This window comes from Bidens hawaiensis, unplaced genomic scaffold, assembly GCF_021521415.1.
Source record: "Bidens hawaiensis isolate Kalapana, Puna unplaced genomic scaffold, B.hawaiensis_p1.1 tig00012634_1, whole genome shotgun sequence".
In the NCBI taxonomy this organism is placed as follows: domain Eukaryota; kingdom Viridiplantae; phylum Streptophyta; class Magnoliopsida; order Asterales; family Asteraceae; genus Bidens; species Bidens hawaiensis.
This window is the reverse complement of record NW_027492040.1, coordinates 112,461-129,270: the sequence shown is the minus strand read 5'-3', so window position 1 is coordinate 129,270 and position 16,810 is coordinate 112,461. Positions and strand designations below refer to the sequence as shown.

The window sequence follows — 16,810 nt, the reverse complement described above, 5'->3', positions numbered from 1 at the left end:
CCCGTTTTGAATACAGGTCACCCCACACTCCCTGAACATTGGTGTCACAATAACAATAATCAACAAAATATTAAGATACCTTAAACTGGATATCGCACTGTCCCTCGTGCACGTCATCTGAATCTGAAGAGCGCGCTGTTTGAATATTTCCATCACCGTCATCATCTTTTACTTTATTTTCTCCATTATCAGTATGTAGCCCATTCAGAGGTAGCAAGTGCTGTAGAATCTTGCAGTTTGTGTTTCTACCAAATCAAGTGCATATTAACCTCAATGGATACTGATCCTTTTTCAGTTAAAAGCAGTTGCCTTCTGCCCCTATATTGATTTTCCTTTTAAAGCGTCACTTTCCGGCTTCTTTCTTAACCCGGTCACATCTGTGCTGGTAGTTGCCACCTACTCAGCTGACAAAAACAGATAAGAGATTTATTTCATTTATAAAACAATTGTAAACTTTGAAACTGAGTTTCCATGTCAACACAAAAATAATGCAAGTCAACTTTGTTATAAGCTCGTGTTACCTTGGTTTTGGCGTTATATGAGCGCATACAAGTGGTTTACGCATAGTTTCATGCTACTAAGAGGTTTAGTCACCATTAACCCTTACTGCTTTTTGTGCACTTTGTAAAAAATAACTTGGTCATTGCATCCGGTGGGACCCCTGCCAATAGCAACTCATTATAAAGTGTTTGAGCCTCTTCAAATCCCCTAGAACAGTAGCCACTTATTAGAGATGTATATGCAACAGTATCTGGTTGTATACCGCTTTCAATCATTTCAAAGAAACAACGCCTGGCATCCTGAAGGTTGTCTGATTTACAATAATGATCAATCAAAACCGTGTAGTAAATAACATCAGGAACCAACTCTTGCATTTTAATCAAATATCTCTTTTCGCTCTCGTTTTCTCCACTGCTACCTTTTATTCGTTCCACTTTAGAATGACCATCAAATAATACTGTACAAGTTATGATATCAGGTTGTATACCGCGATATATCATATCATAGAAAATATCATGAGCTTCTTTTACGCAATTCACCAGAAAATAACCATGTATCATAATCGTGTAGGATACGACATCGGCTGGTATTCCTCTCGCATTCATCGTATCAAAAACCCAACGGGCCATTTTCATATCTCCAGCCCGACAATATGCAGCCATTAATTTACTATACATAATAATAGACAGTACACATTCTGATTTTAATATCGTTTTAAACACCTTTAATGCTCTATCAGTTTCACCTTTTTCACAGAGGCCACTAAGAAGTTTCAGGCAACATTTTTTTTTCATTAGTGGCTCGGCTTTTCGTTGCTTGGACAAATCATGAAAAAATTCATAAGCTTTTTTAAAATTATTTGAGTCGCAGTACCAGTTCATCAAAGCAACATGATTATTGAAACTCTTTTCTTCAAGATTACTAAAAAACAATTGTGCTTCCTCTACCTTTCCACCTTTACATAAGCCCTCAATTACAATATTATGTGTAACACTTGTGGGCTCTAAACCCAGGGCTTTCATTTTATCTAAAAGAATCATTGTCTCTACATAAAGCCCACATTTTGAGTACCCATCAATAAGCACGTTGAAAGTAGCTGTATCGGGTTTTAAACCCTCCACATTCATCTTGTTAAAGACTTCACAAGCACTTTTAAGGTCTTTAAGATTACAGTATCCTTTGATCAAAGTTGTGTAGTGCTTAACATCTGGATTCATTTTGTTTGATTTCATCACTTCCAGCAACACAACCGCGTCACTCATTTGACCTAGTTCACATAGAGCATCAATAGCAATTGCAAAGGAGATCTCATCAAGAAAAACCCCGGATTCCAATGCGTCTATGAATTGGTATACAGCTTCAGACAACTTCCCCAAACGACACAAACAATGCATGATCGTGCTCATAATAACACAATTTGTTTTGATACCGTTTGCATTCATATCATCACGAAGAGCCAAGGCCTTTTGAATCTCCTTGTTTGTACAGTACCCTTGGATTAATGCCCCGTAACAATAAGCATCAGGCACAATGCCTGACCATTTCATTTCAAAAAACGCGTTCTCCGCATCTTTTAACTTTGACTCTCTTACAAAACCGCGAATAACAGAAGCATAAGCATAAACATCGACGGGTAAACGTGACTCTCTCAAAATTTTAAGCAACACATAACCTGAGTCTGCGTTTCCGTTTGAGGAAAACCCATCAATATATGAACCGAAAGTGAACGTATTAGGCTCGACTCCAGTTCCCTGCATTTCTCTTAACACATCTTCAGCTTCTTTCACACGTCCCGTCCTGCATAACCCTTTAACCACAATCCCATACGTGTACACATTCGAACAAAAACCATTCATCTTTAAATGTTCATAAACCGCCACAGCCGTATCTACCTCACCCTCTTCAACCAACCGGTTCATAAACAGATTACACGTAAGCACAGACGGAACAAACCGACCTTGTATCCTCAACAACACCTCAAACGCTTCATCAAACTGCCGAACACTAATGTACGCCTTAATCAAAGCATCAACCGCTATAGCCAACGAATTCCGATCATCCACATTAATCTCCTTCACCAACTCATCAAACAACTCCGAAATCGTAAACCCAAAACCCAAACCCCCATTTTTATCCTCGATAACCTCTAAAAACAAAAACTTCAACCGCTTAATCATACCGCAGTGACACATAAACCGTATAACAGCCATGTAAGTTGTAACATCATGGGTAAAACCACATTCTTTCAACTGGGCGATGAAACCCAATGCGGTACCGGGCTGTTCTTTTAGGTAGTCTAGTGTTTCGGTAACAGACATTTTATCAAACAGTTGGTGGGCATGATCGAAAAAGCTAATATTTTTGTTAGTTTTGGGAAATGGGTAGGTTTCTTCTGACCCGGAATCTGATACGTCGGATAAAGGTAACTGAACAAGTGATGAAACTGAACTGAATCGGAAAAATAGGTCGTATTTAGGCAAATTCCGGCGAGAAACTGACCTGATTAAAGGAACCCACATGGAGATGATAACATTTGATTTGAATTTGGTTATTGGGAATTGATAGGTTTGAATTCGATGTGTTGTTATTGAGATTGAAGCCGTCTGGTTTGAGTGTGGATGAAGGGTTTATGGGGTTTTACGGCGGAGTGACACAAGAGAAACGATTTTAAAAAACTAATTATAGAAATAAAACTTTATAAAAGAAAATGTTAATAAAAGAAAATTATTCAAAGAAAAAATATGAACTCTTACTAAACTAATAACTCTATTGAAGTCCCAGGGTTAAAACGTAAGTTAGATTAAATAAAGAAATAAGTAGAAACGTTAATCATTTAAAAAAATTAATAAAGTTTAGGGGTCGTATGATAATAATATATAAGAAAATAAAAAAGTTTGTTCCAATAACACATCGTCACAAGGCCCAATGAGAAATTAATATTGTTTACGTCATTTGATTATGTTATATATAGAATAAATAAATGAACGGTATAAAATTCATTTATTTCTGAAATACGAAGTAACAAAACTCCCATACTGTCTTGTAACGACTTAGTGAGTCGAAGTTAAATGCCCCCTAGTTATATTTTATTAACGTAGTAAAAGAATTGGTAATTGTTTTATTTATATTAAGAATGGCGTTGGTATAACGAGAGCTAAAAGTTAAAACATATTTTTTATTATGTAAATACAAAGTAATAATTTTACTTGTCTAAATGTATTCACATATTTTCCCCTATTTCTAAATCTAAAATTACAATTAAAATAACTACATTTACTCTCATCTTTTCAATTAAATAATATTTTTTATTTCTTTATTATTACATTTTCTTTTGAGAAATCTCCATTTTGTCTCCCTGGTTTATATCATCGCGAGATGGGTTTACCCTTGAAAAACATTTTGCTAACTTTGACTCCCTGTGTTACTCCGGTGGGTTCTTCTGACTCCTGCTGTCAGTTGACCCGTCGTTGACTGAACAAAAAAGGTTGAAATTACTATTTTACCCCTGAGCCTTTAATTAATTCTAAAACTAATAATCCAAATCGTGTAGAGGGTAGGGTTCGAACCGGCGACCTCTCGGTTAACAACAAACAAAACAAACCATTTGAACCAAACTAATGTTTGTTATAACTATACAACATGAAATATATATTCCTCACTTGGTTAAGGGTTTCCTCATCATCATCTTCCTATCTTCATCATCAAATCAACAAACCCTAACCCTAACCCCAACGATCATACTAACGGATGGTTATAACATCATACTAACGGATGATACGTTGGTGCCGGTTGTAGCCACGGCTTTGTCACCATCAAACCCTAACCCCAACGATCACAAATTCAGTTCTAATTCATAACAATTAGCAACAATTAGTAGCAATTAGCAACCAATTAGAAGTTGTAAACACCGAATTGAATCCAGACAACTCATCTTCATCTTCTTCTCCACCTGCATATTCTTCTTCCACTTCGTGGTTTTCCGGCATTGTCCGCGACCGGAATCCATGGTGGCGGTGGCTGCCGTGGCGGTGGCTGCCGTGGCGGCGGCGTGGTGCCGGAGGTTAGGGTTTTGATCAGAATGATTTATGGGTGCGGTGATTGAATTATTGAAGCGATTGGTGGTGGGATTTGAGAGATTTTAGGGTTTGAGTGATGAAATCTATGGTTTGAGGATTTGATTAATTGTTATGAAACTAATGATGAAGATAATGAGATTAAGAGGAATTACTTGGTGGTGGGTTTGAGGATTTGAGGTTGTTGATGATGAAGATGAGATGTTATGAAGATGTTGAAGATGATGAAGCTGATGAAGATGGTGAAGCTGTGAAGATCTGGTGAAGCTGTGAGGATGATGAAGCTGCTGTTTAAGATTGTTATTATTATATTATATTATTATTATTACTACTATTATTATTATATTTATTATTTATTATTTATTAGATGATTACTAAAATACCCTTAATATGTTGGTATTATTACTAAAATACCTACGGTCAACTAACGGTCAACTGACGGTAGGAGTCTGAAGAATCCGCCAGAGTAACATAGGGAGTCAAAGTTCGCAAAATCTTTTTCAGTGGTTATTCCATCTCGCGACGTTATTTTCCAGGGAGACAAAATGCAGAATTCCCTTTTCTTTTTTCTTTACGCATCACAATTTTCAAAAAGTTATTTTAAAAAATATTAAAAAGTGAACAGTAATTTTTCAAATTATATAAATACTACATATTTATACTTCTCCACTAACGTTATTTGGTGAAGTGGATATGAATGCTCATAACTCAATATGTACCTTTTTTTATAATATGTTTTCAACGCACTCAAAATGTACCTTTTTTTATAATATGTTTTCAACGCACTGTAAAACTAGCATCGTCTTAATTAAAAATAAGATATTCGATTTATCCCAAACTGATACATATAACTAATGGTTATTTAAATGATATGAGGTTTAATTTAATATTGATCACTTGTGATATTCATGTTACATAAGATTCTCAAGTGTTTTTAGTGAAAGATCCATCAAACTTGAAGAGAAAGTAAAAACGATGGAACACAAAAATCTATAATGAAATATTATTCTATATTAAAAGAAAGATACGTACAACTTAGAAGGCTATAGTTGATCATTGTCACTTTGATGGGATGAAAAGTTGATCAAAATATAATAAAATAGGAGGTCAATGGCTCAATAACCTCTGCAGGTGTAATATTGTTCAAATAAAAATAAGGACTATTGGTTTTTATTGGTCCCAAGTATTTCATTTTTGCCGGCGCTGGTCCCAACTATCACTTTAACTGCCAACAATCCCAACTTTCACACATGTGTCTGCCACCAGTCCACGACTAACCGAGTACTAACTCCGTTATGTTTTAGCTGACGTGTCCATCCTACGTGTTAAAAAACGTTGACGTGTCATTTTTGTTGCTGACGTGGCTTTTTCTAATAAAACAATATTGTTATTATTATTATTATATACAAGTACCCCCCCAAACCAAATCCATTCAACCTAACTTTCTCCTTCCTTCTTTCTTCATGTTTCTTACTCACCGTCACCACCACTCCGCCGCCGCCACCCACTCCCCGGCCACCTGCAACCACAGCAGCCCCCCCCTCTGTCGCTTCAGTTTCCGGCCTACCTTAATAACCACGCCGTCGTCGCCGCTCCAGAACGTCGGCCTCACCACCGCGGTTACGAATCCCGGCAAGTCGCACAGAGAACGAGAATCCACAGTTTCAACCAAATCAAATCCAACCAAATCTCGAATTGCCATCACCGTACAACTCCTCACAGACATCGGCACCACCATGTAATCATCATCCGATACCTCATCTCCTGACGGATCCAACAATCATCCACCACCGTACAACTCCTCACAGACATCGATACACACCGCCACCGCCACTGAAGCTCAGAATGTTAATAACTCAGGTTCGGTTACCGGAAACCATGGCGGTGGATTAGGAACAAGTTCGGTAGCTTTAGGATCGGTTAATTCGAGTCGGAAAGGCACCACGGAGGCTCCGGCTGCAATTTCCCCAATTCGAGACAACCCTGGCTCCGGCAATCGGTGTCCGCTTCGGGAGATCCGGTTCGGCTGCGGATTCGGGTTTGTGGAGGTCCGGTGTTGAGGTGATGGTACGGAGGAGTCTAGGGTTTGTGGGTATGAGTTTGATTTTGACTTTAATTTGCAGATTTGTGGATTTGTGAAGGAGGAGGACTTTTTGTTATTAATATACACGCAGGCAGCCACGTCAACGTTTTTTAACACGTAGGATGGACACGTCAGCTAAAACATAACGGAGTTAGTACTCGGTTAGTCGTGGACTGGTGGCAGACACATGTGTGAAAGTTGGGACCGTTGGCAGTTAAAGTGATAGTTTTGACCAGCGCCGGCAAAAATGAAATACTTGGGACCAATAAAAACCAATAGTCCTAAAAATAAAAAAAAAGGCTATAGTTGACCAAAGTAGAAAAGATAATCTAATTGGTGATCATATAGAAAAAAACAAAAGTACAAAATTCTAATTTAATCATAACAATCGGCGCCTTAACCAAACGATACGGTAATATATCTTCACCCGAAACATAATTAGTATACGAAAAAAACAAAGAAAAAAAAATATATGAGACCATAAGCAAGCTGATAAGATGTCAAAATGATATATAGCCCCATATAAATCTACCTGCGATCATGGCTTCTCTTATATCCTGAAAGATGTTTCCTAGAATCAACTGAACTAACTGTTTTACCATCTCCATGTTTTTCCGAATCTTGGTCAACTGCTGACTTTTCGCCTTCGTTGCAGGTCCTCAACATGCCGCCGCCACAAAGATTCTCTATCTTTCCTTGGCATTTTGTTGTATCGTGTGTCGTCTTTGAGCAGTTGTCTGGCTGTTGACCATGAAGTAAAAACTGTTTTACCGTCTTCATATTCTTTTGTAGCTGCATGTGTGGTTATTACTTCACCTAACAAAGCTTTGTATTCATTTGCACATCTCTGAAACATGACAGCACACAAGGTTAAAAGAAACACGAATCATGAAAAACTGTAAAAAGTCTAAATTTGTGATTTGAAGCGTTTAATACAACTTACATCGTACAATGACTTAATGTGTTCACGAAAAAGCTTCTCAAGATCTGATTGGTCTAAATATGAGTTGGCTGCACGCCCTTGAGGATCCTTCTCTAGTTTAGGCTTTGCATCCGTCCATGAAACCTGAACAAAATTTAAAAGATAAACATCAAGAATTATTATCACCAATTAAAACTATTTAGATACAAAATATTGCCTTAAACTTTGATAAAAGAATACCTGTGAATCTTTAATTGTCTCTACAAGTAATGCTTGATATGACTCAATAGCTTCCTTTCTGAGAGTTTTTGAGCGCACCCTCTCGACTTCTTGTTCTTCTCGCTCTTTTCGCTTACGCAATACCCGCTCTCTTTCCCTCAATTTCTCCTACGTTATTTATTAAGTAAGAACTTATGATAACCACAACAAAAATGTTTTCAAATTTGTGCATACCTCCTCATCACGTTTTGCCTTTGCTGCCCTTTCAGCTTCCACGTCAGACTCCTTTAGATCAGAAATATACTCATCAAATATATCTTCCCTGTCCTCATGCTTAACAGACTTGTATCGAGGATCATTTCTAAATATATCCTTAACCTTCAAGATCAAAAGTAAAAAAACAGATTAATATGTGATCAATGAATAAAACAAAACTTCAATATAAATATATACACATTTCCTAACCTTGGACCAACGAGAAGCTGAGGAAATGTCCTTGTTTTCCCTAAGCATCGACTTGAAACCAGAAACAAGAGCTGCACGTTTTGCACGAGCCTCTTCTTCAACAGACCTCTTTAGTGCAATAACCCTGTAACATAATAAATATTAGGAATTTACAAACAACATAAAAGCCCATGAATGTCATGAAACATTTTGCCAAGACTCATTTATATAAATTGCAAATATAAAACAAGTACAACTAGTTACCTTTCATTTAGTAACACTTCACGTTCTTTTCTCTCCAGGGCCTCAAACCTTGGATCATGGCCCCATTTTCTTTTAAAAGATTGATAATCAGTGTTGTGGTTGATATCCTAAATGATAGATGACAACGATGGCAACAAATTATAACTCAAATTACTTAAAATTAATTTGTATTATGGGTTATGATTAAAAAAAGGACTTATGAGATTTAAATTAGAGACAGACTTAAATCAAACCTCCTTCGCCTCATCCAGCAACTGCTTGTAACCTTCGATTGCTGCCTTCTGCGCTGCTCGTTTTTCTTTGCGTTCTTCTTCAGCACGTGTTCTTACAAAATGATCAAATATGGCTCTTCGAGCACTATAACTTGGTATTGCCTACAAGAAGAATATTATTTCTACAATTAACAACAGTAAAATATCATGTTGGTAACCTAACAAGTGACAAATATTGGAGTTTGGCAAACCTTAAAACGCGGATCAAACACAAATTTAGGAAGTTCCTTCTCCCATTTCGAAAATGGTGCCACCCCACGCTCCTTGAGCATCTCCTGTGTGTTCCACAAGTAAAAGACTTAATATTAAAAAAATATATTAGAACAATGTTTGCTTTACAATAACAATAATTAACTAAATAAAAATACCCTAAACTGCATAGCACGATCCTCTTTAGTTGGTCCAGTGTCCACATCATCTGAATCTGAAGAGCTGTTAGAAATATTTCCATCGCCATTATCTTTAACCTTGTCTTTTCCGTTCTCATTATGTGAGCCCTTCCCTACTTGATCAACTGGTGTAGAGCCATTTAGATCAGATTCAGTGGTAGCTGGAGATGTGGAATCTTGCAGTTTCTTTTTTATCAAATCAAGTGCAGATGATGGGACAGGAGATATGGCATCACGGCCACCTGTGGTAATAGCAGGGGCATTCAAGCTTAATGGACCAGATCCTTTTTCAGTTAAAGTAGTTACATTTGGTACTGATACTGATTGTTCTTTTAAAGCGTCACTTTCCTGCTTCTTTCTTAGCTCAGTCACTTCTGTGGGTATTTGCCAACTGCTCAGCTGACCAAGCAGATGAACAATTAGTTTATTGTATAAATAGTTACATGTTAATATAGAAAATATGCAAGTCAACTTGAAATAGTAAAACTTTATTATAGCAAATAAGTTTGTGTTACCTTGGTTTTAGAATTGTAGTAGTATCTTTTCCCGTCATTTGTGGTAACTAATGACCAATCTGTGCCAGCACACTTCTCCCTGAAGCAAGTATAAAATAAATTAAGAAAACAGAAACCTACAGTAAAGTAATGAATGAAAAGATATAAAAGTTTAAACATCTAAAAGGTGAGATAATTAAGGTTCAAAATGCACACAGCAAGAAGAGAACCCATATATAGAGACAATGTGAGATTGTGAGTAAAACAATGCTACAGCAGAAACAACATTAAAACAAGAGTCAATCCCTAATACCCTAAAAAATAACACTCTATTTTAATGTGTTTCATTTCATGGAAACCTGACTTTGGCAAGTAGCAATAGATTGAAAAATAAAATTCATTGTAAATGATTTTGTTTTGATACTGGCCAAGGTCGTCAATCACCATATATGATATATCTTCCTAAAAGCACTGATATAACCTTACTCAAGAACAGCCAAAGATCTATGTTATCAATTATATTTCTCTCCATAGAGGAAAGAACAATTCTATAATACCATAATTATACTTGTTCATTTCAAACTTAAACATGACTACGGATGAAAAGGGAAAAAGCGGTGTAAACAAACGAAATATGCAAATCACTCACCATGAAATTGGAGTCGGTTGTGCGAAAACTTTATCAGGCTGCCAACAGGAAGTATAAAACAAAAAAAGAGAAAATAATATATTAGTTCATTCAGGGAAAGTACACATAGAACAATAGATTAGTACAATGATGTTAACAAGCATCAAGTTGGTTACAAATTAAGCTACCTAACAGAAAAGACAACTACGTAAATTGAATGTGAGATTAGAGAAAGTCAGAAAACCACATTAACTACACTATTGTTCCCTTTACTTCCCTATATATTATATGTAAGGGTATAACCAGCAATGTTTCTTGTCAATAACTTTAACCTACATGAGTGAAGTGTTGAACAACTATAGAGTACAATTACCAAAGGCATCACAAACTAGGGTATTAAACTCGCATATACAGTATGCTGTACAGTCAATTTTAGTATTTATCATATTATGCACAGAAAATAGTCAAGACAACAAAATGTACCTCTCCCTTAAAACCAACAGGTTTCTGGTATGTGGACTGTCCTGTCACAGCATTATAATAGTATATGATTCCTGTTTCAGTCCTGTGTGCTGACCAAGCATCCAGCACATCACCAGCAACAGATTCTTCCTTCACACCAACAGCATTTGGGGGCTTGCTATTGTCTGCAAAACATATATGTACATAAATACCCAAGCGGGCAATATTATGTTCTGAAATCACAAATTCGCAATATTCACATACAAGTCCCTGGAGGTAATTCGTGTGGCATGCTGTCTGAAACACCAATTGAAGTACCAGGAGGCTGAGCATTGGATGGTGGGACCGATGGCAGTGGCATGCGTTGAGCTGGAGAAAGAAAGGGTCCAGAAAAAGCAGGTGGATATGGTAAAAGCTGTGGTCTTGACAAGGTTCCAGCTGGTGGAGGTTGAAGCCAGACTCCCTGAGGTGGGCCAATCATGGGAGGATTTGAACCATAGGTGGCATAAAACGGTTGCTGAGGAGATGGACTAGGTTGAACAGGGGTAGCTGGAGGTCGTCCAGGTGGACCAGGTGTTACAGGAGTCCTTGGTGCACCCAGAGGCGGTTGAAAAGGCGGTCCAGACGGCATCCTAAATGAAGGTGAAGCAAAGTTTGGATTTGACGATGTGACACCTAAAGTTGAATAAGCATGCTGTGAAACAGAATGAGGGGCGGATGAAGCAGAAGACACACTAGGTCCTGTAATACTCTGTTACAAATAAATCAACCATGGCATGTTAGTCTAAAGATGAGGCTTCTCGGCTTCTCGATTATAAACAATTTGCTCCCCACAAAAAAAAACTAGCTTACACGGCATCATTAAGATTACATTTCCCAAAAAAAGGAGGTGCTTAATGGCATTCAAGTACATTCAAATAGGATAGATATCTAGCTATGAACACAAAACCAAAACAATGAGCAATGTTTATCATTATAAATTTATATCAATTTGCGTCCTAAGTATGTCTGCGTCAAATGTCAAATTGTGTTTATTTTCTAATGGAAGCAGTAACCATTAACCAATAAGCATCAAATTCTTCTAAGTTCTAACAATACCCAAGTTGTAGCAACAGCCAACTTACCTAAAGTGATTCGTCCCCGGTCCAAGTCTTTTGTTACGGAATTAGTTTGCATGTAGGCTAATTATGATCATAGTGTACATACTAACTACCAAATAAATAAATAAATCCGCATAACCTATGATTATGTCAACATCAGGAGTAAAAAGGTGTAGTCAATCATGTCTGCAGTAAACTTCATTTATAAAACTTAAAAAGATGTACATACAGACTGGTCCTTCTGAGGTAACTGGTGATTTCCATTATATGAAAAATTAGCAGCATTAGATGACACTTCTCTTGGAACAGCATTCTATTTATTAGGTAGACGGCAATTTCAAAAGCATAATGCCAGAAACTTTGAGGGACATGGGATTGTGCCATTAATGTTAAGCCCGTTTCAACAACATGACGATGACGTCTTTCAACAACACCATTTTGTTCGCTAGTGTGAGGACAAGAGAGACGGTGAATAACGCCAATAGAGGCAAAAAAAGATGAAAGATTTCTGAATTCCCCACCCCAATCGGTCTGCACAGTTTTTAGTTTAGTGGAGAATTGTCGTTCAGCTATAGTGACAAATTGTGTAAAGGTGGCAAACACATCTGATTTTTGTTTTAAAGGAAACAACCACATAAATTTAGAGAAATGGTCAACACACAAAAGAAAGTAGTTATAACCATCAAACGAAGTCATAGGGGCTGGTCCCCAAACATCACAGAAAACTAAATCCAAAATACGAGTACTTTTATAATCAGCAGACAATAAATTAAGTTTGGAAGATTTTCCAACAGAACAAGCAATGCAATGAGAATCAAAAGTCTTTGCAGAAATAGGTAAACAATATTTAGAAAGCATAGTCTGAAATAACTGGGAATGTGGATGTCCCAAACGTTGATGCCATGTGGTTGTTGAAGCTTGAGATGTCGAAAAAGCAACTTTTGGATGTTGATGGGAGTGGTAGTTTGATAGAGTAGAGTCCATCGTCACTTGGACCCGTGAGGAGGGTAGTGTGGGTAGAATTGTCCTTCACAGCAAAAAATGTAGCATGAAATTCAAAATAAACATGATTATCCTCACAAAATTTTTGTACAGAAAGAAGGTGTTGTTTGATCTCAGGTACATGAAGGACATTGTTTAAGTGAAAGGTTTTGTTAGGTGAGAAAAGTTTTGATGAACCAATATGTAAAATGGGAAGAGCGTTACCATTACCAACACGGAGATGATCATCACCGTGGTAAGATTCTGCGGAGTCAAAACCAAACAAATCTGGTGCTACATGGTGATTAGAACCTGTGTCCGGAAGCCACGAAGTAGATGCTTGTAAGCGATAATCTGCATAATTGGTGGACAGTTGTCTCGTTCGGAAGGTGGAGGGATCTCGTTTTGGGCATTCAGATGGCACATGTCCAATTCCACACCTGTTACAAGAACCCCATACCATGTTTTGATTTGAAGCCCAACTAAACTGACCTTGACCTGAATTACGAGAGGTGCTTCCCTGGCTGCGGTTGTAGAAGTTGTTCCCACGGCTGCCACGACCGCCACGATTACCACGGCCGCGACTATAGTTGGACTGACCGGGCCTGTTTGTGTAAAAAGCTTGAGGTGCGGTGGCTGGTGATGAAACAGAAGATGGTTGTAACTGAAAACCAAGACGGCTAACAAGTTGTTGAAGTGCCTGAACTGTATCAGTTGGAACCGAAGGTGTACTAGCTGCTGTGGCAGCTGTAAAAGCTTGAGCATTTGGAATTGCAGGGGCTGACTTTTGGATCATAAACTCATGATCTTCAAGAAGACCAGGGAGTTCGTTGAAGACAGCTGTATATTGTCTAGCAAAGAGGGTTTGTTTGACTCCGTTGTACTCCTCACGAAGACCTGCAACAACAAGCATGACAATATCTTTGTCGGGCATGGGTTGGCCAATATTTGCAAAGGCATTTGCATACTCTTGTGCCCTTGCAAGATATGCAGCAGATGTCTCGTCTTTCTCCATTTGTATTTTTAACAATTGTGCCTTCAATGTAAATTCTCTAGAAGAAGTGTGTGGGGCATAGGCTCGTTCAAGACCAAGCCAAAGGTCACGTGAGGTAACACCTTGCACGTGTTGAAAGGATGTTTCAGAGATGGTTGAGATAATTAGCATCCTAACATGTGCATCATTGCACAACCAGATCGTGTAATTGGGGTTTGATTGGGTGACAAGTGTTGTATCCTCCTTTGCAGAGGTTCTTGGAGCGGAGATGGTGGGAGGAGGACATGGAATAATCCCATCAACATAACCGAATAGGCTATGTGTGGTGAGAAAGGGTTGAATCATAAGTTTCCAGTGACCATAGTTTGTAGGGGATAGAGTGAAACCAAACTTATGAGAGTTGTGTGAAGTTTTCTCTGTGGTGGTGAAGGCTGTAAGTTGTTGATCAGCCATGGTATGTAATGGATCTGGAAAGAAGAAAGATGATATGAGTGTATTGTGGAGAGCGGCGGCAGAAAGAGGAGGGTCAGAACCCTAAGCTCTGATACCAAGATAAACTTGGTGAAAGATTGTATATTGATTGTATTTAACATAATACAATAGGTTCTATATTTATAGATCTACAATAGATTTCTAGGGCCGGCTGACATAAGCCTAGGGCTGGCCCATAAGACCATAAATGTATTGACTAAAATATCCCTACCGTTGACGAATGGAATGAAACAATCTCAGCTTCTGGAACGTTGTATGAGAATGAAGGCCCATAACTAGCAGGAACAGGAGGTGGAAGTCTAGGAAGAGATGAAGAACTTGGTGAATTTATCATAGCCTGCAGTTATAATCAAAAAGTTAGTTGGCAATACATACACAAGGATTGCAATGATTTTAAAAATTATGTGATGTAGTTTAGTATTTGATTGAAAATTTAGAACACTTCCAGCAACACAAAAACGATAGGTTACAAAGTGGTCCACTAACAGTGCTGGATGATGATTGATGAGGGCTCTCAGAATTTATATTAGCATTTGGAGGCACATTGTATGTAAATGAAGGGGTGGAAGCAACATGACCATGTGAGTTAACATGATTTGCTGAGTCAGAGTCATGTATTGACTTAGTGCCTGCAGTGTCTTCATCCTTTAAGGTGGGTGTACCAGCAACCGAAGCAGGTGCAACAGCTGGATTCAAATGTGGAGAAGATTTCCCTTCAACAGGTGGCTCAGAGCCATGCCCTTGAGATGTGAATTCCATTGTCTTATCTGCAAAATTATATCCAGAAAAGAACAAAAAATTGAAATTCATTAAATACTGATTTTCTAAAACAACTATAGTTAATGTCTCCACTTTTAAATGTGATGTTCAACGTAGTCTATGGCATGAGCATTATTATAAAATATGGTAAAAAAAACAATCAAAGTTGGCCTTATCCAAGTTTTTTAAATTCACCATAGTATCCCCACTTAAACCAACTCCATCCCACTATCATCTAGAGGTTCCTAAAAGTAAAGGAGTCTGGCTCAAGCACCAGTCACCAGTATTATTTGCCAATTATACATTATTTACAATATTGTTACAATAATATAGTAGCTCCTATATGTAGCAAACCACTAGCATGCCGATGTGACTAATCAGTAATCACAGATGTCATCTTAATTTCAATAAGCAATATGCAACTTACACATCTATATTTTTAACTTAAATCTAACAAAACTCAGCAAACTAAGTGTACAACCAAACACGACAATTACAACATTCAATCTTGAAACATAAAGCATTTAATATTTTAAAACAAGTAGATATACAACAACTGCATCAAAAATTTATCTACACTTGTAGAACAGCAAGCGTGCAGCTTAATTTTTTCAACAGAAACATAGGTGTAAAGAACCAGTTACTTCTCGTATATATTTAAGTTACCAGCTATGGAAACTAGTACTAGAGGTATGCAAAGTCGACTAGGTTTGGTTATGGAGGCTTAACCATAACCATTACCGAGGTTCGTCTATGAAAGACTGCTTAATCATAACCATCATAATCATAACCGAATGTTCGGTTTTGGTTAAGTTCAGTTAAATGTCCAGTGTATTTTTTATTTAATTTTTTCCTTTGTTCTAGTTAAAAGTTGATTGGGTTATGGTGTTCCAAGCTCAATTATGATGTTTCGATGTCAGTTATAAACAGGTGGAGTATAAATTTAAATGCTCGAAGCTGGACATAAAGGTATAATAAAATTTGAAAAAACATAAGGTTCGGTTAAAGTCGGTTAACGGAGACATATTAATTGTACAGTGGAATACTGAACTTTTAATCAGAAACGGTATGGATAGAGCAATCTAATTTAATTGAGAGGCTGTAACTAATGGTTTTGAATAAGTTAAAGATATAGCACTAGACAGTAACAGAGTAATTACGCTAATTACAACTGAATCGCATATATTCATTCTCAATAGTATTTCTTAACATGTGATTATTATTATTATGAATTACAAATTAAAACACGTTGTATTCTTAATAGTGTAGAAAACTATGAAAGTGAAACTGCAAACGAACCTGCGTTGTGAACGACGTTAGAGCTCAAATGACGATGCGGCAGACAGCGACGGCGGAGTATACCGGCGACGGAGCAGACGCACGGTCACGGAGGAGAGGGTTTTGTGGTGGATTCAATTCAATTCAGTTAGGGCTTTCTTTTTGTTTTGTTTGTTTTTACTGCTAGCTGCTCAATTCCTAAACCCGTATTTGATTTATTCGGTATTTTGGATGTGGATTGCAGACTTATGGATCGGGTTCGGGTTCGGGTTTTTTTTATGCAACTAAACAATTGTCGTTTTTAAGCCGTACATGTATATAGCTTGTATAAGTAACTTGGCAGCGGGTAGAACATTGGGGTGTTCGGTTCGTCGGCGGAGACCCGGCTTTGCTAGCGAAACGAAACCACGAAATGTTACGTCGCAGTTTCATCGTCATTTTCATGTTTTACTGGA

At 37.6% G+C, this 16,810-nt stretch overlaps 2 protein-coding genes across 2 annotated transcripts; both read right to left on the bottom strand.

Annotated features, from left to right (window-relative positions):
- Positions 1–241: 241 nt before the first annotated feature.
- LOC143541660 (uncharacterized) lies at positions 242–3,138 on the bottom strand. The gene is made up of 2 exons (XM_077034431.1): positions 522–3,138; positions 242–404 (listed from the first exon to the last, which is right to left on the bottom strand). Exon 1 carries the CDS (start codon positions 3,018–3,020, stop codon positions 597–599), a length of 2,424 nt encoding a protein of 807 aa, XP_076890546.1. The 5' UTR covers positions 3,021–3,138; the 3' UTR covers positions 242–404; positions 522–596.
- A 4,014-nt stretch (positions 3,139–7,152) lies between these two features.
- On the bottom strand, positions 7,153–16,534 carry LOC143541637 (uncharacterized). The gene is made up of 18 exons (XM_077034409.1): positions 16,377–16,534; positions 14,805–15,085; positions 14,530–14,655; positions 12,723–14,360; positions 12,081–12,164; positions 11,016–11,502; positions 10,773–10,936; positions 10,311–10,348; positions 9,683–9,761; positions 9,147–9,566; positions 8,970–9,053; positions 8,740–8,880; positions 8,507–8,613; positions 8,264–8,387; positions 8,033–8,176; positions 7,820–7,966; positions 7,601–7,723; positions 7,153–7,504 (listed from the first exon to the last, which is right to left on the bottom strand). The coding sequence occupies exons 2-18, from the start codon at positions 15,075–15,077 to the stop codon at positions 7,283–7,285; spliced, it is 4,401 nt and encodes a 1,466-aa protein (XP_076890524.1). The 5' UTR covers positions 15,078–15,085; positions 16,377–16,534; the 3' UTR covers positions 7,153–7,282.
- Positions 16,535–16,810: the final 276 nt, after the last annotated feature.